Genomic DNA, 27060 nt, shown 5'->3' on the forward strand with positions numbered 1-27060 from the left:
ATAATAAACAGTACAGATACAATAGGCCTTCGCAGCGCTTTGCTGCTCGGGCCTAATAATAAACAGTACAGATACAATAGGCCTTCGCAGCGCTTTGCTGCTCGGGCCTAATAATAAACAGTACAGATACAATAGGCCTTCGCAGCGCTTTGCTGCTCGGGCCTAATAATAATAATAATAAACAGTACAGATACAATAGGCCTTCGCAGCGCTTTGCTGCTCGGGCCTAATAAACAGTACAGATACAATAGGCCCAGTACAGATACAATAGGCCTTCGCAGCGCTTTGCTGCTCGGGCCTAATAATAAACAGTACAGATACAATAGGCCTTCGCAGCGCTTTGCTGCTCGGGCCTAATAATAATAATAATAAACAGTACAGATACAATAGGCCTTTGCAGCGCTTTGCTGCTCGGGCCTAATAAACAGTACAGATACAATAGGCCTTCGCAGTGCTTTGCTGCTCGGGCCTAATAATAAACAGTACAGATACAATAGGCCTTCGCAGCGCTTTGCTGCTCGGGCCTAATAAACAGTACAGATACAATAGGCCCAGTACAGATACAATAGGCCTTCGCAGCGCTTTGCTGCTCGGGCCTAATAATAATAATAATAAACAGTACAGATACAATAGGCCTTCGCAGCGCTTTGCTGCTCGGGCCTAATAAACAGTACAGATACAATAGGCCCAGTACAGATACAATAGGCCTTCGCAGCGCTTTGCTGCTCGGGCCTAATAATAAACAGTACAGATACAATAGGCCTTCGCAGCGCTTTGCTGCTCGGGCCTAATAATAAACAGTACAGATACAATAGGCCTTCGCAGCGCTTTGCTGCTCGGGCCTAATAATAATAATAATAAACAGTACAGATACAATAGGCCTTCGCAGCGCTTTGCTGCTCGGGCCTAATAAACAGTACAGATACAATAGGCCTTCGCAGCGCTTTGCTGCTCGGGCCTAATAATAAACAGTACAGATACAATAGGCCTTCGCAGCGCTTTGCTGCTCGGGCCTAATAAACAGTACAGATACAATAGGCCCAGTACAGATACAATAGGCCTTCGCAGCGCTTTGCTGCTCGGGCCTAATAATAAACAGTACAGATACAATAGGCCTTCGCAGCGCTTTGCTGCTCGGGCCTAATAATAAACAGTACAGATACAATAGGCCTTCGCAGCGCTTTGCTGCTCGGGCCTAATAATAATAATAATAAACAGTACAGATACAATAGGCCTTCGCAGCGCTTTGCTGCTCGGGCCTAATAAACAGTACAGATACAATAGGCCTTCGCAGCGCTTTGCTGCTCGGGCCTAATAATAAACAGTACAGATACAATAGGCCTTCGCAGCGCTTTGCTGCTCGGGCCTAATAAACAGTACAGATACAATAGGCCCAGTACAGATACAATAGGCCTTCGCAGCGCTTTGCTGCTCGGGCCTAATAATAAACAGTACAGATACAATAGGCCTTCGCAGCGCTTTGCTGCTCGGGCCTAATTAAAGCTGCGAGCAGCCTCAGGCGGCCCTCGCAGCAAGCGCCGCTCCGGCCTATTGGCCACCGCGGGGGTTCCGGCCACCGCAGAAGCTCTCGCGCGGTTTCCTGAGCCGCAGCCCGCTCCCCACCGCGGAAGCTCTGCCGCAGTTTCCAGCACCGCCGCCTGCTAGCCGCCGCAGGAGCTGTCGTGCATTTACCCTGCCCGTCCACCGGGCGACACGCGTGAATGCGTTCGGCGGCGCTCCCCGACGACTGTCCAAAAATCTGGTGCAGATCGGTCGATGCGTCGAGGAGACACGCCCGATGTATTAGCTTAGGGGGCGCAGTGGAGTCAAATTACATCTCAAACCCGTCGGGCTCTTTAGAGGTGAACAAAGGTCATACATATCCAGTTTGGCGCCAATTGGATGATCCATGTGTGATTTAGAGCCAAACGTATGCATATGGCGAGGGACTGATATTCGCCGTTTGGCCACGCCCGCACGGTTCAGCCAGCAGCGAGCATTGACAGAGTTTATCATCCGAATCATCTTGATTATGTCAAGAGAGCCATAAACAGAGCTTTCCAAGGAAAAAACGGCACTTCCTGTTCCGAGGGGGCGGGGCTTAGATGACGTCATAATATGATGACGTAGGATCGACGGGCATCCCACCAGGATCACTAAGGCCAAGTTTGATGCAGCTCGGTCAAAATATGTGGCAAACGTATACGAACGGCGTTGCCGCCATTGAAAACTCTTGGCACTTTAAAGCAAGCGAGACCAACTTCCTATCTGTCATCCAACACAGAATCACCTTGATTAGGTCAGGAGAGCCATAGATGAAAGTTTCCAAGAAAAAAATAGCACTTCCTGTTGTGAGGGGGCGGGGCTTAGATGACGTGATAATATGATGACGTAGGATCGTCCGGCATCCCACCAGGAACACTCAGGCAAATTTTGGTGCAGCTCAGTCAAAAAATGTGGAATCCAGAGGCAAACGTATACCAACGGCGTTGCCGCCATTGAAAACTCTTGGCACTTTATATTTCTGTGTGTGTATGGGTATGTAGATGCATATCTATTTATACACTTAATTAGATAATATAATTTGATCCACTTTTTTTTGTTCCTGCTTTGCACTGGTGGGAGCTTGAGTTCTACTGGGTCCGTGGATGCTTGGGGAGAGGTATCTAGTAGTTAGCAAAAGGGGGTATGCGCGCATCTTGTTTGGGAAGATGCTTCAGCAATCAGGGGTAAGTTCTAACGTTCTTGTTTTGTCGTACTGTTTTTCACATGTTATTTGGTCTTTAAGTGCTATCAATGGGTCATTCTTTACACAGATTGATGGATGTCACAAGCTAATTGTGATAATTTACTAAAGGGTCAGGTTTTCAAGTTTTGTAGCTGGAATTGTAAGGGTTTAAATCAACCCATTAAAAGGAGTAAAGTGCTCCATCATTTACAGCATTTGGGTGCTCAAATTGTGTTTTTACAAGAAACCCACTTGAAAATTTCAGATCATTCTAGACTCCGGAAGGGCTGGGTTGGCCAAATGTATCATTCAACTTTTCAAGGTAAATCTCGAGGTGCTGCTATTTTAATTCACAAATCAGTACCATTTGTGTCCTCTAACATTATTACTGATCCTAATGGTAGATACATTATTGTTTGTGGGAGCATCTTTAATACAAAATTAGTTTTGGCTAATGTGTACGCACCGAATTGGGACGATTATAATTTTTTTAGTTCCTTTTTTACCAAAATTCCAGATTTATCTTCACATTTTCTTATCTTGGCTGGCGATTTGAACTGTTGGCTGGGCCCTTTGGATCGGTCATCAAATAATGTTAACAGACAATCACATTCTTCCAAAGTTGTTAATAATTTTCTTAAAGAATTCTCAGTTATTGATGCCTGGCGCTTTCTTAACCCTACTCGTAAAGAATATACATTTTTCTCCCCAGTTCACCATACATATACTCGAATTGATTACATTCTTTTGGACAGCCGACTGATACCGCATATCCGATCTTGCTCTCACAATGCCACTGTAATTTCAGATCATGCTCCTGTGACATTGGACCTGGTGATGGGAGGTGGCTCTCCTTCTGTTGTTCCTTGGCGTTTGAACACACGTCTGTTGTCTGATGATAAGTTTGTTGCCTTTGTTACTTCAAAAATAGACTTCTTCATTGCCACAAATGATACTCCAGGTACATCACCCTCTCTCTGGTGGGAGACTTTTAAGGCTTTTATACGAGGACAGATTATATCCTACAGTAGTTTCGAAACTAAACAGAGAAAGGCAAAGTTGTCAGAACTTACAACTCGAATTCTGCAGTTGGATGAACTATACGCAGCTTCCCCCTCACCCGAGGCATACAATGTTAGGTTGTCTTTACAGGCAGAGTTTGACCGATTGGCATCAGTACAAGTGGAGGAGATGCTTTTGAAGTCGCAGCATGCCCAATATGAATATGGTGACAAGGCCAGTAAACTACTTTCTCACCAACTTCGTAACGCGTCAGCAACACATTTTATCCCACGGATCCAAACTCACAATGGCATTTCTTCGGATCCACAAATAATTAATAACCAGTTCCAAGAATTTTATTTGTCATTATACGTGTCTGAATGTCCATTTGATATTTTGTCTCTGGACTCTTTCTGTGATAACCTTGTTTTTCCTGTACTAGACCGAACTTATAGTCTTAAAATGGAAGAGCCCTTGGCTGTAGAAGAAGTTCTGCGTGCTCTTAATAATATGCAAAGTTCAAAATGCCCAGGACAGGATGGATTTCCTGTCGAATTTTATAAAAAGTTCAGTCTTAAATTGGCTCCCCTCCTACTGAACATGTTTAGGCACTCATTTGAAACTGGAACTCTCCCAGCATCCTTGTTACAGGCTTCTATTTCTTTGATCCTGAAGAAGGATAAAGATCCTTTATCTTGTGGCTCCTATCGCCCAATTTCTCTTTTAAATGTAGACTATAAAATTCTCGCCAAACTTTTAGCCCTCCGTTTAGAAACTGTCTTGCCATCTTTGATCAGTCCTGACCAGACTGGATTTATTAAGGGGAGATATGCCTTCTCCAATGTTAGACGGTTATTTAATGTGCTCTATAACCCCACAGATTCTTGTGAAGCTGAATTTGTGATTAGTCTGGATGCGGAGAAGGCGTTTGACAGGGTGGAGTGGGGTTACCTTTTTTATGTACTTCAACGTTTTGGATTTGGTAATAAGTTTGTTTCATGGATAAAGCTCTTATACACTTCCCCACTTGCCTCTGTCAAAACAAATTCCATTTACTCTAAATACTTTCCTCTTTTCAGAGGCACTAGACAGGGGTGCCCCATGTCCCCATTACTTTTTGCAATAGCTATAGAGCCATTGGCCATCTCACTTAGATCCAATACACATTTAAGTGGGGTCACAAGATCAGGCATTGAACAACGACTTTCCTTGTACGCCGACGACTTGCTTATCTATATTTCTAAACCAGCCTCTTCAGTCCCTATTGTACTTTCAACTCTTGATCAATTTAGCCGCGTCTCTGGCTATAAACTAAACCTTGGTAAAAGTGAAATTTTTCCATTAAATTCGGTGGCTCGAAAATATTCACTTGCTTCTCTCCCATTTAGGGTTGCCCTTGATGGTTTTACATATTTAGGTGTTAAGGTCAAATGTAAATTTTGCGACCTTTTTAAATTTAACTTTGAGCCGTTGGTGGACAAGGTCAAACAAGACCTAGATAGATGGTCTTTGCTTCATTTATCCGTTGCTGGGAGAATTAATACGATTAAAATGAACGTGCTTCCCAAGTTTTCTTTTCTCTTTCAGTGTGTCCCTGTTTTTATCCCCGTTTCTTTTTTTAGTAAACTGGACCAAATCATCACTGGATTTATTTGGGATCATAAACCCTCTAGAATTCGTAAATCATATCTTAGGAGACCAAAAAGTGTGGGTGGAATGGCATGGCCGGACTTTATGTTTTATTATTGGGCATCCAATATTAGAATTCTTAATTATTGGTTAAAGGCAAATGATTTGGACAGTGCCCCGGCTTGGCTGGATTTGGAAGCCTCATCCTGTATACGATCGTCTTTGTCTGCTTTAGTTTATGCTCCCAAATTGCTATCAGGAGCTGAAATTCCGAACAACAAAATGGTGAGAGTGACTCTGAAAATTTGGTTTCAGTTCCGCCGCTATTTTAAATTAAACTTTTTTTCTTTACAATCTCCTATCTTCAAGAACCCTTTATTCCGGCCCTCTATGATCGATAATGCTTTCTCCGTTTGGTTCTCTCATGGTATCAAAAGCTTTAGTGACCTCTATGAGGAGGGTACATTTGTCTCCTTTGATCAGCTTTCTGCAAAATTCGACCTCCCAAAGAGCCACTTTTTTCGTTACCTACAGGTCCGAAGTTATGTTAAGGAAAAAACTTCTCTCTTTCCCTCTAAACCTCCTGTTAATGATTTGGATAATCTTCTGTCACCTTCCCCACCGAAAAAGGGTCCTATTTCATGTTTGTATGAGAGATTGTGCTGTCTTCGTGAGTCCCCAATTCTCTCAATCAAAGCGGCATGGGAAGAGGACTTGGGTTTTCTGTTTCCAGATGACTTGTGGGATAGAATTCTTTACCGTGTTCATGGTTCATCATTGTGTGCCAGACACGGACTAATTCAGTGTAAGGTCCTGCATCGCACTCACTGGACTAAGGCCAGGCTTTCTAAAATATACCCAAACGTTAGTCCGGAATGCGATCGTTGCCATCAAACACCTGCCTCACTGATCCATATGTTTTGGTCATGCCCATCACTAAAGCAATATTGGACAAACATTTTTGCAGCCTTGTCTGAAGTAGCTCATATGTCCATCCAGCCTGATCCACTAACTGCATTGTTTGGTGTACTTTCTGAGACGGTTTCTTTGTCAAGACTTGAGGCTGATCTGGTTTCATTTCTCACTTTGTTGGCGAGGCGTAGAATATTGCTGTGCTGGAAATCAGCTTTACCTCCCTCATTTGAAATCTGGATTAAAGATGCTTTACACTTTAGTAAACTTGATAAGATTAAATTTACCCTACGAGGTTCCACAACTAAATTTTTAAAGATTTGGCAGCCGTTTTTTGATTTTGTTCAGACATTGCCGTCCCGTATGGTGCCCAACTAAATTTTGCTTTTGCCTGACCTTTTTATTTACATTATCATATTATTTATCAAATTATTTATTTTGTCATTAATACCCATTGATGTACCTTTTTCTTAAATCCTTCCCCCCCCCCTTTTTTTTTTATTTTTTTTTTTTTTTCTTTCTTTCACTATTAAGACCTATATTTATATCATTGTACTTTGCACACAAGACTAATGTCTTTTTTATTTCTTCTTCTAGCATATCTACTTTTTGTTTTTTCTTGTTTTCTTTTCTTATTCGTCTGGATTTTATTTGGGAAGGCTTATCCATGTGTTCTGTACGACTTATGTTCAGTTCTGTTATAGAAAAAAAGTTTACATATCTTGTTCATATATTTTTGTACATTTTGTATTTTGATGTTAAAACCTAATAAAAAAAAATAATAAAAAAATAATAATAATTCATCATCAGGTCAGACTGAGGATCAGGAAGTAACAGAGGAAATAATTGCTGTCTGAACCCACATTTAACTTTAATTCAGGGGTAAAGCTCAATGAATATTTTTGCTTTTAACAAACTAGTCCTGTAATAGAGAAGTTTTACCAATAAATGTTTAAAAGCAAAGATCATTTCCCAGACTGCATGGAAAAAGAGAGCAGAGGTTTTACACCTTTGCATTTATTAAATAAATCCGAGCTCAGGATTGTTAGATTCTCTGAAGCCTCAAGTTCACATTGGTCTGCATCGCAGATTTCCACGTTTATTTTCCACTGTCGGTTCAATGACATCATCAGTAACAGTAGTTTATGTTTCAAATAATAAATAAATGCATTCTATTTGTAATGTTTTGCAACTTATGGAATATAACTGGTGTAGTTAAGCAGTATATTTGATAAAGGGCAGGTTTTATTTTGAGTGGAGAGGCTCTGACTGGATGCATTATCATCATATTTAGATCCAAAATGTCAAAGTTTTAACTTTAAGTGACTTGTTTTCATTTTGGTTTTGTGATATTGTGATTCATTCACACATCATCACCAATTCTTCTTGGATTGTGGGAACACGCTGCTTGTGGAGGACATTTTGAATGAAATGGAAGGAAGGTCACGTCCTTGTATGAGAAGAAACTCAACATGTGAAATTGGACTCAAATCTTTAAGTGGATTCTTAAATATTAAAGATTGTGGTTCCTTAAACAGGTTATGATAGGTCTATGGTCTGTACAAAACATGTTCATTACATTTTTTGTAAAATTTTGAGATTTTTAGTCAGAATGAACCGTTATAGCGCGTCTTGTCACTTTAAACCCAAATAAGCTGCTGCTGGCCACGCCCCCAAATCAACGTTTACACTTGCATGTGAAAATGGCAGCAAACAGATGTGCAATTACACAACTGTACATCTTTGAAAAGCAGAAGTGGAGCCTCCAGCACAACCAACAAGAATTCAACAAGGGGTTTCTGGACGGTAAGACAACAACTAAACTTTTGTCTTTTGCAGCAGCCATTTTACTTAATGTCCTGCAGCTCAACTTGGGTTGCTAGGTGACAGGGCTGGGTTCGGCAGGGGTTGCTAGGTAACGCCACAGTACCTGCTGATTTGTGACATCACATTCTGCAGGTTTTTGAAACCAAAAAAACATTAACTTATTTCCAAAAACTAGATGAGTTTTCTTTTTAAGTGTTTGGGTTGTTTTTAGAAGAAGTAGGAACCCAAATGGAAGTTCAAAAACATGCAAAATGTAAAATTTGCATAACAGGTCCCCTTAAATTTTTTTTCTTGGACAGATTTTCTGATTCTTTCATTTGTCTGTTATGTCCGGACAGAATCGGCTCCTCTGAAACTCTGACAAAAAGACGAGAAGCTGTAACAAGTCTAGCCAGAATATGAAGCCTGAATTTATAAAATGTCCTGCAGAGAAGATGCATTCAATCTTTCTGGCAAATTAAAATCTAAAAATATGTTTTAGGAGCGTTAGCTGCTGCTCTAATTTTCCATGTTGTGTAATACATGTAGCAAAATTAAAATACTATTAGAACGTGTTGGGAGTTGAAATGCACCACTGCTCTCATCTCTTCTGAATAATGATGAAGACTTCATTATTCAGATGCCTCAATTCATTACATTTTAATGACTTTTGATAGAAGTTATTAAACTTATACCACCACAAAAGCCATGTAGGTAATTGGAAATAAAGATAGATTTTGAAAGTGTACAGGTGCTTGCTCTTTTAGGTGGGGTTTTGTGACAGAGTTGTGAATCGTCAATATCTTACTACTGCTAAACAACTGTCAGCGGATTCTCATTTTGGAAAATCAGACAGAAATCAGATAGAATAGAAATATCAAGCTAATAAATACAAAACTTAACAACTGCTTTGAATCAAGTTATTTGTCAACTTAAGCTAATGTTGCAAAGACTAACTGCGACTCAAGATAACAGCTATTTAAAGAACGACACTTGTGTAGCTACTTCTTACTTTTAAGGTTATATATATACAGTATATATTTATATTGTTTTATCAGCTTCTGACAGAAAGCAGAGGTTTTTTTGGAATCAAAGCACCTGCTGCACCAGTGCCAAATATTTTGGCTCAAATTTTCCTCTTCCTCATCTCCAACTCGGTTTTTAAATGATTCTGGGAAAAGACTGAACCATTCAGGCATAGCAGCATCAACTTAACATCAGTATTGAGTAAACAATAACAATAACAGAAAAAAGAATTTATAAAAATTAAAATGTGTAAAAGGAAAATCATTAGGGTGCTTTTTTCTTGCTGTAATTCTCAGTACATTAAACATAAATTAAAAAATAATGGATTTGTAAATCCTGTAAAGCTTCTTTTTGTGCTGATTACCTTGAGTGGAGGCAGACAGCTCTGTTCAAAAAACAGCCTTTAATTATGTCAAACACTGGAGGAAAAAGATAAGTAGTGAAGAGCAAATTGCCCCAGCTGACTATTTGCTGCCATACATTATGCATTCGGATCTGCTAATCACAGCTTTCCTCCATTATGTCTCAGATATTAGCTATGATAATGGCTCAAGCTGTGGGTCAGTCCAAGCAGAAAATTAAAAATTAAAACCTCTGCTCAGGTAGAGGTGGCCAAACTTTGGAAATCTTTTATATTTACACTTTTTAAATACTTGTTCTGTTAAAAGGCTTTCATCAAGACAATCAAAAAGTTAAAGTTGTGTCATGTGACTTTACCAAACTAACTTTTTACTGAGTAAAAAAAAATAACAAAATATACAGAAAAAAAAAGATAGCATGAAAAATTTGTAGAGAAGTCAACACATTAAAAAGTTACATTAGGTGTTCCTCAGGGCTCACTGCTGGAGCCCAACATTATGAAATGCATTTGTGTGTGGATGGTTATGGGAAACTTTACAATCTGCATTGCAAAAACACAAACTCTTAAGTTATTTTGGTCTAATTTCTACTATTAGTGCACTTTAAATAAGACAAAACTAGCTTTTAAGTAACTGTTCAGCAATATTTAGGGGTTTATTTTAGGTAAATAATTCCTTAATATTGATGAGAAAGTTTGTGGTTCCTTTAGCAGATAAGTTTACTTATAACAAGACATTTTCCCATGTTATGAGTGAAACAATCTGCTAACTAGTAATTTTTTAATCAATATTAATGAATTACTGACTTAAAACAAGATCCTATTTCTTGCTGAAAAGTTTCTTAAAAGTTTGTTTTGTCGTACTTCAAATGTAGTAAGAAATTGGGACTAGAAATTAGCCTGAAAATAATTTTAACATTTTGTATTTTTGCAGTGTAAAGTCTGTTGTATTCTGAGACAGTTTATTTACAAACAGACGACATATAAAACAATCACCAGTTTGTCCAGGAGTTAATGTAGCAGCAAATTCACTGTAATATCAAAACAAAGATGCGACAAATTGAAAAACGGACCTCAAAAAGACTGAAAAAGTTACCAGGAGGAAGACTTTTCTCACAATTGTAGCTTTTGAAAAGCTACATCAAAATAATGCATCTTGAAAAATGTCCTTTTAGACCAAATTATGTGCTCAGCACTATGTTTGGAGAAAACCAAATGTAGCATATTAGCAAAAATGTTGTAGCAAATGTCAAGCATGAGAGTGGAGGAGTGATGATGTGGGCTTTGTTTGCAGCTTGCACTCATTGGTTTTTATGCCAGTATATATAAATATAAGGTCAAATGTGAAGGTGTCTATGTGTGAACTGAAGCTTAGAACAAACTGGGTCATCAAACAGAGTGACAAACATTCAACCGAATGACTTAAAATGAAAACAATCGATGTGTTGTGATAAAAACCTGAAGACTAATACGCCTGCTGTATGCTTGTGATTTTACAAGCTGTTAAGTCTTGGAGTTAACTTGGTTTTTAGGAAATCCATTTTGTTCTGTTTTTAATTAACAGAACAATAAACTCATGAAGATCATTTTTGTAGAACAAAAACAAATGTGAAAGTGTCACAATTTCCAGCTGATTTAATGATGTTCTTGTTATTCTGACAGAAACTCGTAAGGTTATCTAAAATGATCTTTTTCAGCAGTGATGTTATTTCTTAAACCTCAGAGGTATAATTAGCACATAAAGCTGCTCAACATTCTCTCTGTTGTTAAGATACTTTTTATTTATGTTCCATAAGAGCTATGAGTAAGAGTGTATTTATAGGAATAACATCTTTTAATTTTTTATTTTAACATTGGTACTTAGTGTTTGAGAAGAAAAATATTTTGCATCTATTTGCAAAATTATTGAAAAATCAGTTTCAATAGCTTCCTAACAATGATCACTTGACGTCTTTCAGTCCGGTTTCCATGGTTACTACAGCAATGAAATTGCTCTAGTCAAAGTGTAGAATGACATCCATCTGTGGAAGATCCACAGTACTGGTTCTGTTGGACCTCAGTGCAGCTTTTCTTGGCATATTACTGAAACGACTGGAGAGTTGGGTCGGACTCTCCAGTCCAGTCCTCAACGACACATAAATATGGTTACAAAGTCAACCTTCTGTCACCTGAAGACTAATGTCGCCGTAACATCTATAGAAACTCATCCAGGTGTTTATCTTTAATCCTTTTATCTGGAACAAACTTCCAGAAAACTGAAAAGATGCTGAAACACTGAAATGTGCTGTAGAAATAAACTTGACTTATGATTATATAACACTCACATACAACAACATATGAACCATAAGAATGGCATTTTCTGCTTCTTTTATTAACTTCCCATTGAGCCACTATTATCTCACTATCAACGCTGTAGTCATGGAAACCTGCAGGGATGAACAATCCAAGAAAATCCTATACTCAAAATGTCAATCATCTGAAAAAAATGTGTTTCAATGTTGGAGGCAGGTGCCCTTCATGCTTCCAAGCAAAGATGTAGTTTTCACGAACAAACCAAGTTATGAAAACAAACAAAAGCACGAACAATAAAAAACTCAACTCAACTGGCTCTTATCCCTTTCAGCATGAAGCCACACCAGGCCACAGAAATGGATTTTAAAGGTACTGCGCCAGTCCCACTTGTCCAGTATAGCAGAAAATGGGCCTCAGTTGTTCAACAATCAAATGTGGAGACAAGACAGTTACAAAAAACTTAAGTACAGACTGAACATCATCAGGATTTCTATCTCCTGAAAAGCCACTGATTTCCACTCCAAACTGGGATCAAACGTTCAGGCAGAATGGATTTAGAATGAACTGCGCTAAACTCGACTCCCAGAACCAAAAGGAGAGAGCAGATCATAAGATTTATGACAATTTCATATTGTTCATTTCTGAAACTAAGTTTGAATCCATTCTAACTCAGAGGAAGTTTGTAATAATCCACTGATCTTTAATGATTAAAGTCTGAGATTAGTCTGGTAGGGACTGTAATCACGTTACATAGAAGGAGCTGCTGCAGCATATTTGCTCCATTTATATTTAAAATATGTGAATAATCAACGATCTTGGCATCTGTGATCTGTGTGTCAGGGTGTAAAAGCTGAAAAATATTCAGTAAAAATCAATTGAGGAGGCATTGATTTGCATTTATCTCTCTTTATCCATCTCTGTGGAGTCTGAATTTTGTTTAATTAAATCTTTCTACCAAGGTTGGAGGATTTTATCAACATATTATTTGAATGCAAACTGAAAAATAAGTGATGTTCAACATGAGGGGCTGGTTTAATTTCTTAAACAATGACTTTATGAGTTTAGGTCCAATATTATATCAAAGAGTAGGAAACTGGTATAATCAAAGTCTTGGTTTTAACCAAACCTCACCTCCTGTAGGAATCTAAGAAACACTGAAGTATGATCCGGGTTTAACCTCCTAGAGCAAAATGCCTGTCATGCAGATCTGCTGCCAGCTGAAAGATTCAAAGTCAACAACTGGTTGCCCATTAAGTTACCAGAACCAAACTGACTTTCATATTAACTTACTAAATTGAATAAATATGGTGTAATAACAGACTTTAGTGGTTGTAGGATTTCTCTTTTGTCTTTGGTAATAGACCACGAGCCATTTCTCCTGCTAGTGCTAGACTCTTGTGTTTGTTTTGGTTGTATTTACCCAGAATGCCATGGGGGGTAGTCCACGTCCTGCTTCTGGGGCAGGAGGTGGACTACAAACCAAGACCGAAGTTCGTAGGCGGACCAGAGTTCACTTTTTTGGTCCAATTACGCATTAACACATCCTCAAATGCACCACCTTTCTCTGCAAGTGGACTGGAGTCTGATTAAAGCGGACTAAGGAGGAACGAACCGCTAAATGCATTAAGTTTTGATCATTGATGCTGGTTTGCTATTTGTCCCAACAAGCTATTGAATGGGTGGGTATATTTAAAAATTTTAAATAGTTTGTTAAAAAATGCCATCATCCTCCAACTACTTCCTGTTGTCTTCTTTTTGGTTTGCACCATCTGGTTGTTGATCATGTGACTAGGGTGTTTCAAAAAAAGTGTTTCCATTGCAGTTTTGCCAAATCAACCAATTTCAATATGGCCAAAAAAACTCCCCCCACAAAAACACCTGATCCTACCGTCTAAACATTTTATCAAAAACCTGAGGTTTTTAGAAATTCTTCATGTTTCAAATAAACATATTTATTTTTGAAATGTAAAATTGTGCTGTTTATGGTCAACTGTTTCAAGCATGTTAAGATTATTGTGGTAGAAAATGTATTTTGCATTCCTTGTCCATGTGTGTGATTTTATATTGCTATCATGTTTTAAATAAATAAATAAAATAAAGACCATCTAACATCCAAAGTAGTTTAACAGTCTGGATAAAAACTCTGACTGCAGCAGAAAGTTTTCGGTTCCTGGTGGTTCTGTTGAGCTCAGCCTTCATTTGCTGCCATGTTTAATCACTTTAGTGATCTACTGTGTAACAGAACAAGCATCGTTTCATGCATCAGAGATCTTCCTCATTCTGTATCTCATTCAGCTGGAACACAGAAACCACATGGCAGTGTTTTTGTTCAGCTGCATTAAATATTCATGTTTTCCAGGGCTTGTTTTATACCCAGAGGATAATTGAGATTGCTGGCAGTCATGCATAAAACGAAAGCAAGAGTGGTAAAACCACAGAAAAGCATGGTGACTGCTGTCAACTCAGAGTGCTTTCTTTGACCTCTGACCCCTCAGAGGGCGGTCTGTCAAGCTTTAAGCCGATCTGCATTCAGAGCACCGCAGCCGACTTCGCCACGCAGACTGGCAGAGGTTTGCTGCTTTGCTGCTGGAGTAAATATTGATCAAACCTTTGAGAGGAAACTGGCGCTCCACAGGAACATTATTTTATTTACACTAAGTAGAGCTCTGAGCTGGAGAGGCCTTCTGCACTCATTTAGGCGATACTTGACTTTTCCAACGTCGAGGAGATTTCGACTCACTTCCTCCTCCATAAAGGTCTTAATATCCAGATCTACTCCTAGATTTGATTTCGTTACACTTTTGAAATGTTAGAAGGCGATAAGAACACAGTAATATCTGCTTTTGTCATAAGACATACAAGATTAAACATTTCCAAGTCTCCTGGTGGACAGTTGGCAAAAATAAACATGTTACTTTCACTATTTTTCAGGCTCTTTGATCGAAAGCATATTAAGTCTTTAATTAATTTACAATAAGCTGTTAGTTTCTGTGCATATATCTTAAAACTACAGTGTTAGATACAGAATAAATGCAGACTTTAGTTTTTAATTCATTTTATATGCCAGACAAATATAAAGTTGTACATAATTATGATGGACATTTTAAACCATTCTTTATTTCAAAATGGCTCTAACTCAGTAGATTAGAAACCACCGGTTTCTAAGTCTTGGCAACGATTGCAAATTGAAGCTAGGTCTAGACTTTAACTAGGCCGTTCTAACACCTAGATATGCATTGATCTAAATCCTTTTGTGGCAGAACACAAACGTATGCCACACTTCATAATTTTTATTTGTTAAAAAGTGTTGAAAAACATCTGATCCTGCAACACTACATTACGTTGATTTTTCTCATAACATATTACTGAAAATATATTAAAGTTTGTAGTTGTGATAAGATGTGGAAATGTTGAAACAGTCAGAGACATTTTTTCAAATGTTTCTAATAAGAATGATGGCTAAAAGTAAGTAATGATTTAATTAGGACCTTTCATGTGAAGCATGTTGATAATCAGTGAATGAACATGTTGATGAGCTAAAGGGTGAAAATGTCTAAGATGCAAAATTATTTTTGTTATGACCATAAACACTGAGTAACAGCCATTCACACTTTTCTCAATGTGTTTGTTTCACCTTTACTCGTACGCCGCTAATTAAATGGTTTAAATCGTTACTATAGCAACAAGCTGTTTCTGAGCAGCGGTGGGAGTCAAGTCTCTTTTTCCAGATTCTGAGTCATTTGGCCCGGTTCTCCCTTAAGGCTCATCTGGCTCCCAAACGGCTCTTTACTTCCTATTACCACCAGTTTTACTTTCTATAAACCGAGAACGACTGATTTATCAGAACCGCTGATAAAGAGATGGCATTCAGTTTCTAATCTGGAACAAACTTCAAGAAAACTGCAAAACAACCGAAACACTGAGCTACTTTCAATCAGGGTCTAAATTGTGACCCATGAAATAATCTGACCACAAGTCAAGAATGACCGAAACATTTGGAAATTGTCTTTTTCTTTTAATAACTCAAAAGTCGGTAGCCCTTTTTATATTTTGGATCTTCAAAAAAAATAAATTTTTAATGAAATTTACAGATTTTATTAAAAATTTGCTTATTGTTGACCAGGTAAAACTAATATCTTATTTTTGCTTATTGTTACCTTTCAAAAATAATGGCTTATGTTATTATGTTTTTTACCAAAAAAAAACAACGTGTACTGTTTAACTGCATTGTTGCTGAAATGTGCTGTACAAATAAACTTGACTTGATTGAAAAAACAAACCACTTGACCAAAAGTGCTGGAGTTCTGCTTGGGTTGCTAGGTAACGGGGCTATGCTTGGGTGGGGTTGCTAGGTAACCGTGCAGTGCCCCTATAATGTGACTCAACAATCTGAAGGCTTTTGAAAGAGATCATTTTCCAGGCAACAAAAACATTAACCTACTGCTAAAAAACAGGCGGATGTCTTTCTTTAAGTGATTGGGCTGCTTTTGGAAGCAGTAGAAACTCAAATGGACGTATACAAACGTGGAGAAAGTGAATTGTTCAGAATAATTAAAATGTAAATTGGAAATCGACATGTTTCTACGTTTGCTGTGGAGTCACAAAATTAGCATCCAGTAATACATTTCATTTATCCAGAACAGTTTGGTGCTTTTTAGTATCTTAATATAAACACAAAACTCATGCAGAATCCAAAGAATTGAAAATAGCTGTTGTCTATTACGAGAAAATAATAAATCAGATGTTTCTTCCTCCAGACACTTCACCCCATGGACAGGAGAGAAAAAGATAATTACCAGAGATTGAATCTTCTACAAAGATGAAATTTCTAAAGGGTCGCTGGCTTTTATTAGCGCCCCGGTACTTAACTGCTCACTTCAGCTCCAACGTAACATTAGTTGTTGCGCTGAAATCTACCGGGACTCGGCTGATTTTGATATGTGACGCTACAGCGTGGCAGAATCAAAGGCCGGACACATTAGTATTAACCGCCCGGCTCAGCCGTTCATGTCTGGAAATCTCATGAGATGTTCTGTGAATCAGCCGGGACAAACTCATTAAACTGTCTGATGAATAACATCAAGCTTCCATAAACTCCCTGTTATCAGACGTTTGATCCACCAGAGGCAGAAAAGTTCAAATTTTCCATTAAGAATTTGTCCAATTAATTCATTACAAGGATATCATGTCATTTTATTTAATTTGATTCATCTACATTGTTGTGGCTGATAATGGGAATGGAGTTAATTTGTAATGTGGGAATAAAGTAATTATTTTTCTAAGATTTTTAATATCTATTATTATATTTGACCTTTACTGTCTTGTTGATATCTAATTTCCAAGATGAAACAAAAATACAAAATACAAACAGCAACAATACATATACAAGTATTGTCTGTTGTTTCTTGTGAAAATATCTTAGTACAAAACTGACTTAAAAGTAACTTTTCAGCAAAATATAGGACATTTTTTAAGTCAATAAGTATTTAATATTGATGATAAAGTACTAAATCCATTGGCAGATTATTTAACTTATTACAAGAAATTTTTCCCATGTAATAAGTAAAATAATCTGCCAAATGAACTAGGTACTCAACGCAGGGCATTCTGGGTAAATAGAAGTAAAACAAACATGCTAGTTTAGCGCTAATGGGAGAAATGTCTTTTAAAAGAGAAATCCTACAACTGCTAAAAGTTGATACCACTCCATTTTTGTTTACATTTTATGAAGATGGAAGTTGCGCTCAAGTGTCTTCTTCAGAGGTTTTTGTGTTGTGTTCGTCAGTTATTTTTGGTGCAGCGCCCCCACAGGTGAGGAGAGGACGCTGCAAAGGGGTTTGATTCGTTTGACTCAGCGCAGTGTGAAAAAGAACCGCAGCAGCTGAACATGTAACAAATGTTGCAATTTTGGTTCCAAATTGAACCGAATCTACTGGACTATAAGGTTAGAGACACCACTTGTAAAGCTTTAAATCATTTCATCCAACAAATGTTTGCAGCTTTCATGTTCTATCTTTCAAATCATAATTCTCCCCACTTCAATAATTTTCATTTTTATCGTTAGAGGTACTGACTAATGTTTTTGACTTTAAAACAATGTGATTTAGCCTTGATCTGTGCTTATGTGCAAATATTACTTGCTAATGACTCCATCACTGCTTGAACGTCTCTTGTTAGCGCTGTAATTAGTCTTATCGTGTTACTGCTACGTTGATTTGTGTCTGATTTTTCCTATAACAGGCAGATAAAACTGAAAGGGCTGAAAATGAACGTTTCAGCCACTTGTGATATAACAGTGATTAACCACCTGCAGACTTAGCATTTTCACTCCACACAACAGCTGTCACCTCCCTGATAGAGGTGCATCGATTAGAACGGCTCCAACTCTGGTTCTGCTCCAACGAGGTTTATATCACATCCAAATGACTTTCACCACGCATTCACATTTCTGAGTGAAGAAATACTCTACAGTCTGGATGTGATTTATGTAAGAGATCCCTTATTGTAACCATGAAAGATTAAATGTTCAAACTAAATCTGTTTATATGCACCTCTCTTCATTTATAGGTAAGACTATGTGGAAAATGAAATCATTTAAGACTCTGATTTTACCTACGATTCCAAGTTTGGAAAATTTTGCCTTGATTCATTCTAGTTGTGGAAAGTTGCTATGAAAATCTGTTAGCTAACATCTACGCTCTTCCTTATCTCCACTCTTGAAAGTTCAGCCAAAAAGCAGCAAGAAAAATAATTGGCATTCCTGGATTGGCTGCTTCAATGATAGCCAGTAGCATGTCAAGTAGCTTTGCGTTGAGGTATTTCAGCTGTATTTTACATTTGCTTTATGAAAAAATCTCCAAATACTAAACTGCAAATAGGTGAGAGTTTACTCTGTGTGGTTATATACAGTAGACCACACTTTAAACCACATTTTGAAAAGTCAGCATGAACTTTACTAGCCCTGTGTTTTGTTTGTATGACATATCTTAAAAGTTTTTCCACCCAGTAGTCTAATAGACTCAATTCGGATACCAAAACCTCCACATTTGTTACATTTTCAGCTGCTGTGGTTCTCTTTCACACTGCACTGAGTCAAATGAACCAAACTCTTTGAAAAACCTGTTCCCCTCCTCGCCTGTGGGGGTGCTGCACCAAGAACAACTGAAGGAAAAGACATGAAAACATCTGAAGAAGAAACTGAGCGCAACTTCCTTCTTTACAAAATGTAAACAAAAATGGAGCGGCATTTGTAGGATTTCCTTTTTGTCTTTAGCAACTGCAGTCGGGGGACCATACAGAAGTGTTCCAAGGGCCACAAATGGCCCCCAGGCCACACTTTGGACACCCCTGTTCTAGACAAATGAACTAGAGTTTGATTAAAGTGAAATAAAAGGACCGGTGTGAAAGACTCACTTATGTAATACAAAGATTTAATCTAATTTAACCAAAAATGGTTAAGATTAAGCCTAATGATTATTACTATTTACGTCTTTAAATATGACACAAAATCATTTTCGGTTGCAGTCTGACAGGTTTGTATCAGGGAATTATCACTTTCTAACAAAGGACACTGCTTGTGCTTTCTTTCAGCAATCCAAATGAAAGCACTAATTGACCTTAACTGAGGCCCTGACTTGGAAATAAATTCCAGCATTATTTGCCGTGGCTGGGGATGCCAGGCGCAGAGTCAACACGGACTAATTTAATGCAAGCAGCTTCGAGTACAAATCCCCAGAAGCGCCGTCTGATATGAGCCGGAGGCAGCAGAGCACAAAACGATGAAATATCCTAAAAATAATACATTTTTCAGCCTTAAATCAAGCGTAAAGAATAACGCGGAGCCACAACGCGGTGGCGATCGGTGGTCCGATCTGCTGGTTCATTGGCTGTTTGGAAGGCAGTGAGGCGAGGCTCTGACTGATTACGCTGGTTGTGGCGTTTCTCTCCAGCACATCAGGATTCAGCAGGACTCCTGGCTTAAAGATGCTGTTTGATAAGTGACACCCTGAAGAGCCAGAGATGAAGCAGCTCACTGCTTCTGCACAGCTGTGAGAATCTGACCGTTTTTTAGACGGTCTGGTTTGTTTCTCACATCAATTTCATCATTTGCTCAACAGCTAGAGCGTTTCTCATAACAGTTATTTTTTTATTTCTTTATTATTGTTTTTAACAAATCAGTAAAAGCACATAAAAAGCAAAGCTTTACACATAAGAATCAGTCATTTTAGCTACCGTACTTGTCCAAAAAGGAGTGAGGTTACTTTTTTAATTTCAACTCTTTATTACTATTCATTAATATACCTTTGTATCAAAATGTACGAGTATTTTGACACTATCATACATAGAAAACATAATTTATAGACTCATATATTTTATACTATATTTAACTGATTCATCTAAGAATATTCTGTTTTATTTTATTGTTTCTAGAACAACTATGTAGATAAACTGGAGTGTTTTATGCTCAGAATAGAAGATCAGTTCCTCAAAGAAATTGATTGATGTCAACAAAAGTGTCATTTTTAGCCAATTGTAAAATTCTGACACCATATCAATGAACAAGATCCAAACATTTTGTCACATGGGTCAAAAAATATCATCTTTAAAAGCTAAAAGCATCAAAAATGTTTCTTTTTTTTACCTACTCAACAATAAACTAGCATGACAAGCAACCAATTTGCTCATTATTTAGAGTTTGACTGAAAATAAGAACAGGATATTTGTTACTCTTCATTTGAAAACACTTTCAGTATTTAGTCAAGTTTTAATATAATTAAAAGCAGATTTGGATGCACGTAGGTGGACTTTAGAGTACAAGTCCATGTGTAAGTGTGGTCCTAGTAACCATGACAACCACAAAGCTTAGAAAAGATGATCAATTGTACATTTTTGTCACAATCTTGTAAGAAGATTTTACTTTAAAAGTAGTTAGTTTTGTCCTAGATTTTTCAAATTTATTCTAGAATTGTGGTCATGGATGGGGCCAAACAAAATCAGTCCAGGGGCCACAAATGGCCCTCCGTCCCTACTTTGAACACCCTTAATCAAATGGCTTACACACCTTTTTATTACGGCATTTCTCTCTGTTTACTGACCCAAAAAAATGTCTGATCTTGGTAAAAACAGATGGAAAATAAATCTGCACACCTATCGAATAGAAATTACTTGTAAATGTTTTCTTATCACTTACAAAATATTTATTATTTCATCACATATTATTTTGTATTTGTGTAAACTGAAAAAAATACAATTACTAGGCTCCTATAGGATTTTTTTCTCTCCAACTTTACAGTTAAATGGCACAAATATTTTGACTACGTCTATTTTTTATTCAATCTATTTTAAGTAGGAATAAAAATGGAGGTGTTGTAATTTAGTCCTAAATTTATTTTAAAAAATCTTTACAGGTACTTTTGTAGTTTAAATTATGCATATTACTTGAACATTTTAGCACACTGTCCAAATGTAGTAAAGAATGAACTCAACTTTAAACAAATTTCCATCTCTTGGTTCCAATAAGTCATAATTTTACCAAATTTTAGCCAAAGTTTTCAGATTTGTGCTCTGAAGAAGTGTTTATTTGTCGTGCTTTAACTTTGATAGTCTTTTGTTGTTCGTGATAGAGGGAACAAGTGAGTAAAGTTAGTAATAGATAAAAAGAATAAAGATGTTTTTCTTTCACCTGATAAAAACAAACATTCAAATCTTCATCCTCACCATAAACCCCGTTGCAGTGGAGGCTTAGGGTTTTGTTTATCCCCCCTGAGGGGCTTCTATGCTTCTGCCCTCCAAGAAATGTTTTTCAGCCTAAATGAGCAAAGTTTTGTATTTTCTTTCAGCTAAGTCTTCCTGATGGATTTGTTTCGTTCTGGGTGACCCAGCAGAGACCCTCAAATGCAAACAGCTTAGCTAACAAAGAAAAGAGAAAACACCTCTCACAAGTAAAAGCTTTCAGACGACTTATCCAGCTATTAAAATATATTAATGTGGATAAAAGCTCTCCTGCTCCAAATCCCCCATATTGTAGATTACTGTGGGGATTTAAACTTAAAATCAAAATGAAGGAGGAATTTACAGGATGTAGAAAATAGTTTGATAAATGTAACACTCTTTTAACAAAAGATTTTCAACATAAAATACATCAAAATAGATAATTCAGATGAAAATCACACAAAATAAACTTTATAGTTGTAGTCAAACAATCAGAATAAAATAATATTTTTAACATATTTCTTAAAACTGTCACTATGTTGTGACAGTTTGTTATGAGACAGTTAATCTGTGAAAAGATCGATGTCCTCCACCTCTTCCCTGAGGTATTATTGTCGTCTGGAGAAATGCACCAAAAGCAACCAATCAGAGCCAGGAGGCGGGTCTTAGTGCTGCCAATCAACCTCACATACTCGCTCTTAAATGTGATTGTGTCAGAGAAACGACTTAAACTGTTTATTTGCGGTCATTGGTCTACATACTAATAGGACGTAGCATTTATGATAGGTTATGCTGGCAGCTAGAGCAATGACAGACATCCTGGCCCTGATTGGTTGTTTCTAACCAAGCAGTGCTTTTCTGCAGATGGCAGTAGGACCACAGGGATGAGGAAGAGGAGCTAAAGCTGTCGTTTGCAGCCTGACCTGCAATAGCACCTTACAAAAGCCTTAAATTCAAGTATCTAAAATTAAGGCCTTAAAATGCCTTAAATCCAGGTAAAAAAATGTAGTTTGGCCTTAAATACAATAATCACAGGTATTAAATTTTTGCCAGAATTGTCTAATCATGCGTAATCTATGGTTTTTCCCTGACATGCCTTTTCTGTCAGGCATAAGTTTGAGTCGTACGCAGACATCTGTATTATGTACTGCTGACTAGCTGAAACATTACCCTCGCTAGCTAGTTAGCATCTATATTATTGCTGAAAAAGAAATATAACAAAGTCAGTTTTCCCGACTTTGTTCTATTAACCTTTTCCAGTTCTGGGTGATTTTTACAATCTCTTTTTCTTGATCTACTAAGATGTTGCATCTGTTGCATTTTTAATTTCCTATCAACCAAAACTAATTTGAAATTGTCTTGACATTGGAAATAATTAAATTTCTTGCTTCTGCCAGAAATCCCTGTAGGTGATGAATAATCACTTCGTCTTCAGGAGGATTTTATATATTGCAGCTATTCAATCTGATAAAGCCAATTATTTGGCTCTCAGTAAAGCCTACTTGTCTTTCTTTACAGCATTGAATGGCACCTGAAAAACCTTCAGTGATGCGTTTAAAGCAGTGGAAGCCATAATTTAATGGTTTGCGATCTGAAGGTTGGATTTCCTCCCAAACTGAAGGAAACGTTGAGTTTTATCTGAGTTTTGTGCAAAATCACAGTAAAGTTACATACAGATCTGCGGCTCAGGTTGCATTATGATTTATTCAAGTCACAGCAGCAGTGATTCACAGTACGCACTGATGGGAAAAAAAATACAAAACATGTTTTTCAGTTGCATGAGTCACATGTCAGGCAGAGCTGATAAGACACCCTGTTTACATCTGTTCTCTTGTGCGTTTTGTGAGCGTTTGAATGCAATTCAAGTTTACAGAGGTGCACATTAAAAAGGCAACACTTAAAACATCAAAACTGTACATAATCTTTTTTTTCTGAGACACTTTCATACAGAATACGGTTTCTTTTTATATCACAGTGCAACACCATTAAGGCAAAGATTTAAAAAAGCAGCAGGTCAGACACACAGAGAAAACCTACATTAATTATACTCCTCCCTTTCACACAAACACACTGAAAAATAGACTTACTTATAACCACATGCTTAAAAGTGCCAGTGTGAATAACTCAAATGTGCAAATTTACACAAATACTTACACAAACTTACAAGAGCGTAGATGAGAAACAAGCAGATTTTTTTTACCCTGTTTGAACCTGTGAATGGTGCCATCAAATATTTCAGATTATTTTTTTAGCTCAACATTGTGCAATGTTGAACTTTCTTTGACAACTTTTAACTTAATGACATTACTTTTTTGCCTGAGGGTTTGAAGTAAACAATTCTTATTTGGTACTGAAAGTCTGCTATAAAAGAAAATAGTTTAATAATAAAGTTTAGCTTATTTGTGCTGGAAAGAGACCAATATTGTTCTTGAAATTTGTGCTGTGATGAATTCAAAGTGGTGGGTATACTTCCGCTAACCTGCTAATGTGCTAATTAGCGCATTACAATTAGCACAATCACATTATAATTAGCTCTGCTATTAATAGCAGAGCTAATGCTGCTATTAATAGCAGAACTAATATTTCGTTTAGCACCTTTGCTAAACTTGCAAACATTTAGCACACCTAGCTTCCTTTAACTGAATTAAGTTTTAAAACACTAATTTATTTGGCTGTTTTGTAAACTTTCAGTTGAATAAAGGTGGCCAAAAATGAAAAAAAAAAAGCGAGTACAGGAGAGGGCGTGATTGTTCTGATAACCTTATGAAGCAATAGGCCTCTTTTTATGGCAATATCATGGTTGTGTCAGTAAACAATGGTATGATTACCTTTTAAGGCATTATTTTTATCCTTGATTACATCATAAGGCAATATCATGGTTGCCTCAGAAATCAATGGTGTGATTAATTTAAAGAGAAAAACTCGCCTTATAAGACAGAGTTGTGATTGCAGGATTACCTTATAAGGGTAAGTTATAATTATAATGTAATGATTGCTTTATAATGCAATACTGTGGTTGCCTTATAAGGTATGATCACCTTATAAGTCAATGTTATGATTACAGTTAAGAGTAATGTCATTATCACCTTATGTGGCGATGCTATAAAGTCCTACCCCAATGGTTCCATGTTCAAAAACCAATGGAGACATAAAGTAATCTCAGTTGTAACAAAGTTAGTCTCTTATCTCATTCTTAGCTGTCTAATGTGCTTTAAAAACATCATATGCCGAAGCATTTTCAATCTGTGCTGCTGCAAAACTGACATTTCAGGCTCTTCATCCTTTTAGATTCACAACATTGTGGACTGCAGACAAATCCTCTGTTAGCCAACCGTCTAATCAACCCCGCTTATCCTGCAGACCTGGAGCTTTGCACTGCACACAGATTACAGATGAACTACCTGGAGCGTCTCACAGAAAGCTAATACACCAGAGAGCCTATGAGCAGCAGAAGATCTCCTTAAAGGTCTTCCTCATCTCCTGGCTGCGGAAAGCGTAGATGATGGGGTCGATGATGGAGTTGCACATGATGAGGATGAGGTACATGTTGAAGTGCGACATGAAGCAGGTGCAGTAGGGGTTCCTGGGGCAGGTGATCATCAGGATGAGGTGCAGAAAGAAGGGCGCCCAGCACACCACAAACACCCCCAGCAGGATGGTGAGGGTGATGGCGCCCTTCATGTTGACGCGCTGCTGGATGGGCGCGTTGCCCGGCAGGGCACCGATGCGCTTCATGTGCTGGCACGCCAGCAGGAACATGTGAACGTAGAGCGACACCATGAGGACCAGCATGGTGAAGAACATGGTGATGAGGCAGATGAGCACCATGGTGCTCTCCGAGTAGATGATGAACAGGATGCCAGAGACGGTGCAGCACGTCCAGATGCTGGCGATGACCAGCAACGCCCGCCGGATGGTGACGATGTTGTGGTACCGCAGGGCGTAGAAGATGGTGATGTAGCGGTCGATGGCGATGGCGAGCAAGCTGCAGATGGAGGCGAACAGAGAGCTGCAGATCATGGAGTCGAACACGTTGTCCATGCTTTTGATTAACGTGACGGGGATGGTGAGGCTGCCGCCGTTGATCAGCACTATGACGATCGTCTCCGAGGCGTTGGAGACGCTGACCAGCATGTCAGCGACCGCTAGGCTACAGATGAAGAAGTACAACGGGGAATGGAGGTTCTTGTTCTTGATGATGGCGGCGACCACCAGGATGTTCTCCAGCAGGCTGATGATGCCCAAAGTGAGAAAGACCTCGGTGGAAATCAGCAGCTGCTCGTAGCAGCCAGCAGAGGAATCCTTCTTCTCTCCGGAAACGTCTTTCTCTGGCAGAGTTCCCAGGCACAGGCTCTGGTTCAGGTAGCATGGGATCAAGCCTTGCTGAGCCGTGGAGTTCATCTTTACTTCTTCTCTTTGTTACAGCAAGTCCTGAATGGGTTAAGATTTGGATAAGTGTCACCTTTATTTATAACTGATTCTATGATTCTGTTTGGTAAATTTCTGTTGTCCATGTTCTTAGTCCATGATGTATCCTGGCAGCTTCATGCGCATGAAAACTCTGTCCATGAAGAAGCTGAGGAGGAAACTGACGAAGCCGATGAAAAGCAGCAGGAAACGATTCAGTTTGGGAATGTTTGGAGCGGTCCAGGATTATCTCAGCTGTTTCTTTTTCCCATTTTCATCTTTCAGCTCCTCCTCAAGCACCAAAATCAATCCTGTTGCTCTGGTTTCAGTGAAACGACGTGAGGAAGAAAAGTGGAGGAGAAACGGTGAAAAATATTCAGAGCAGCAGAGCGCAGCGGCTGGCTGTGTGACCGATCATCACTTCTCAGCCACTGTGGTCTTATCCTGGTCTCACTTTCTCTCCCTCTGCTTATGTACTACCGCACACACACACACACACACACACACACACCCTCAGCCCATCCCACCCTCACAGATAAAGTGGGAGATGTAGGAGGAGCAAAGTTTAGGCTGACGCATTACTCAAGGTTTTGTCATTGAAACGAATTTGTTGCAATGTTTGAAACTTTTCAGGACTGAAGAGAGTAAAACTATTATTTTATTTAATTTGGTTTATGAATGAATAAATAATAATCATTCAGCTGCTGGATGATTTTTATAGAAGAAGCTTGTTCGTATTTTCAATTAGTGCTGTGCAGAAACCAACACTGCTTTTAATTACTATATCACTTATTATACTTATTATAAAATCGGTTCTAACAGGAGGAATAAACTTGGGTTATGTTCTCTGAATACATCTGAATTATTAATTTAATCTTAGCAAAAAATAGACACTAACATGCATTACTGTATGGCCAATGCAAATTACTTAGCACTCTTGAAATACGACAATACTAACTTACAAGTACCTTTTCAGCAATATAGGAGTTTGTTTTAAGTCAGTAATTCCTTAATATTGATGAAAAAGTTCTAGTTCCATCTGCAGATTATTTCACTTATAACAAGAGATTTTTTTCCATTATATAAGTAAAATAATTTCCCAATGGAATATTAAGGATATTAAGGAATATTTGACTTAAAATAAGTGCCTACATCTTGCTTAAAAGCTATATGTAAGTTAATTTTGTCT

The 27060-nt window shown here is 38.1% G+C and overlaps 1 protein-coding gene across 1 annotated transcript; it reads right to left on the minus strand.

Annotated features, from left to right (window-relative positions):
* Positions 1–24902: 24902 nt before the first annotated feature.
* LOC102234594 (melanocortin receptor 4-like) lies at positions 24903–25865 on the minus strand. The gene has a single exon (NM_001316912.1). The coding sequence runs from the start codon at positions 25863–25865 to the stop codon at positions 24903–24905; it is 963 nt and encodes a 320-aa protein (NP_001303841.1).
* Positions 25866–27060: the final 1195 nt, after the last annotated feature.

The sequence above is a fragment of the Xiphophorus maculatus genome, chromosome 21, assembly GCF_002775205.1.
Source record: "Xiphophorus maculatus strain JP 163 A chromosome 21, X_maculatus-5.0-male, whole genome shotgun sequence".
In the NCBI taxonomy this organism is placed as follows: Eukaryota; Metazoa; Chordata; class Actinopteri; order Cyprinodontiformes; family Poeciliidae; genus Xiphophorus; species Xiphophorus maculatus.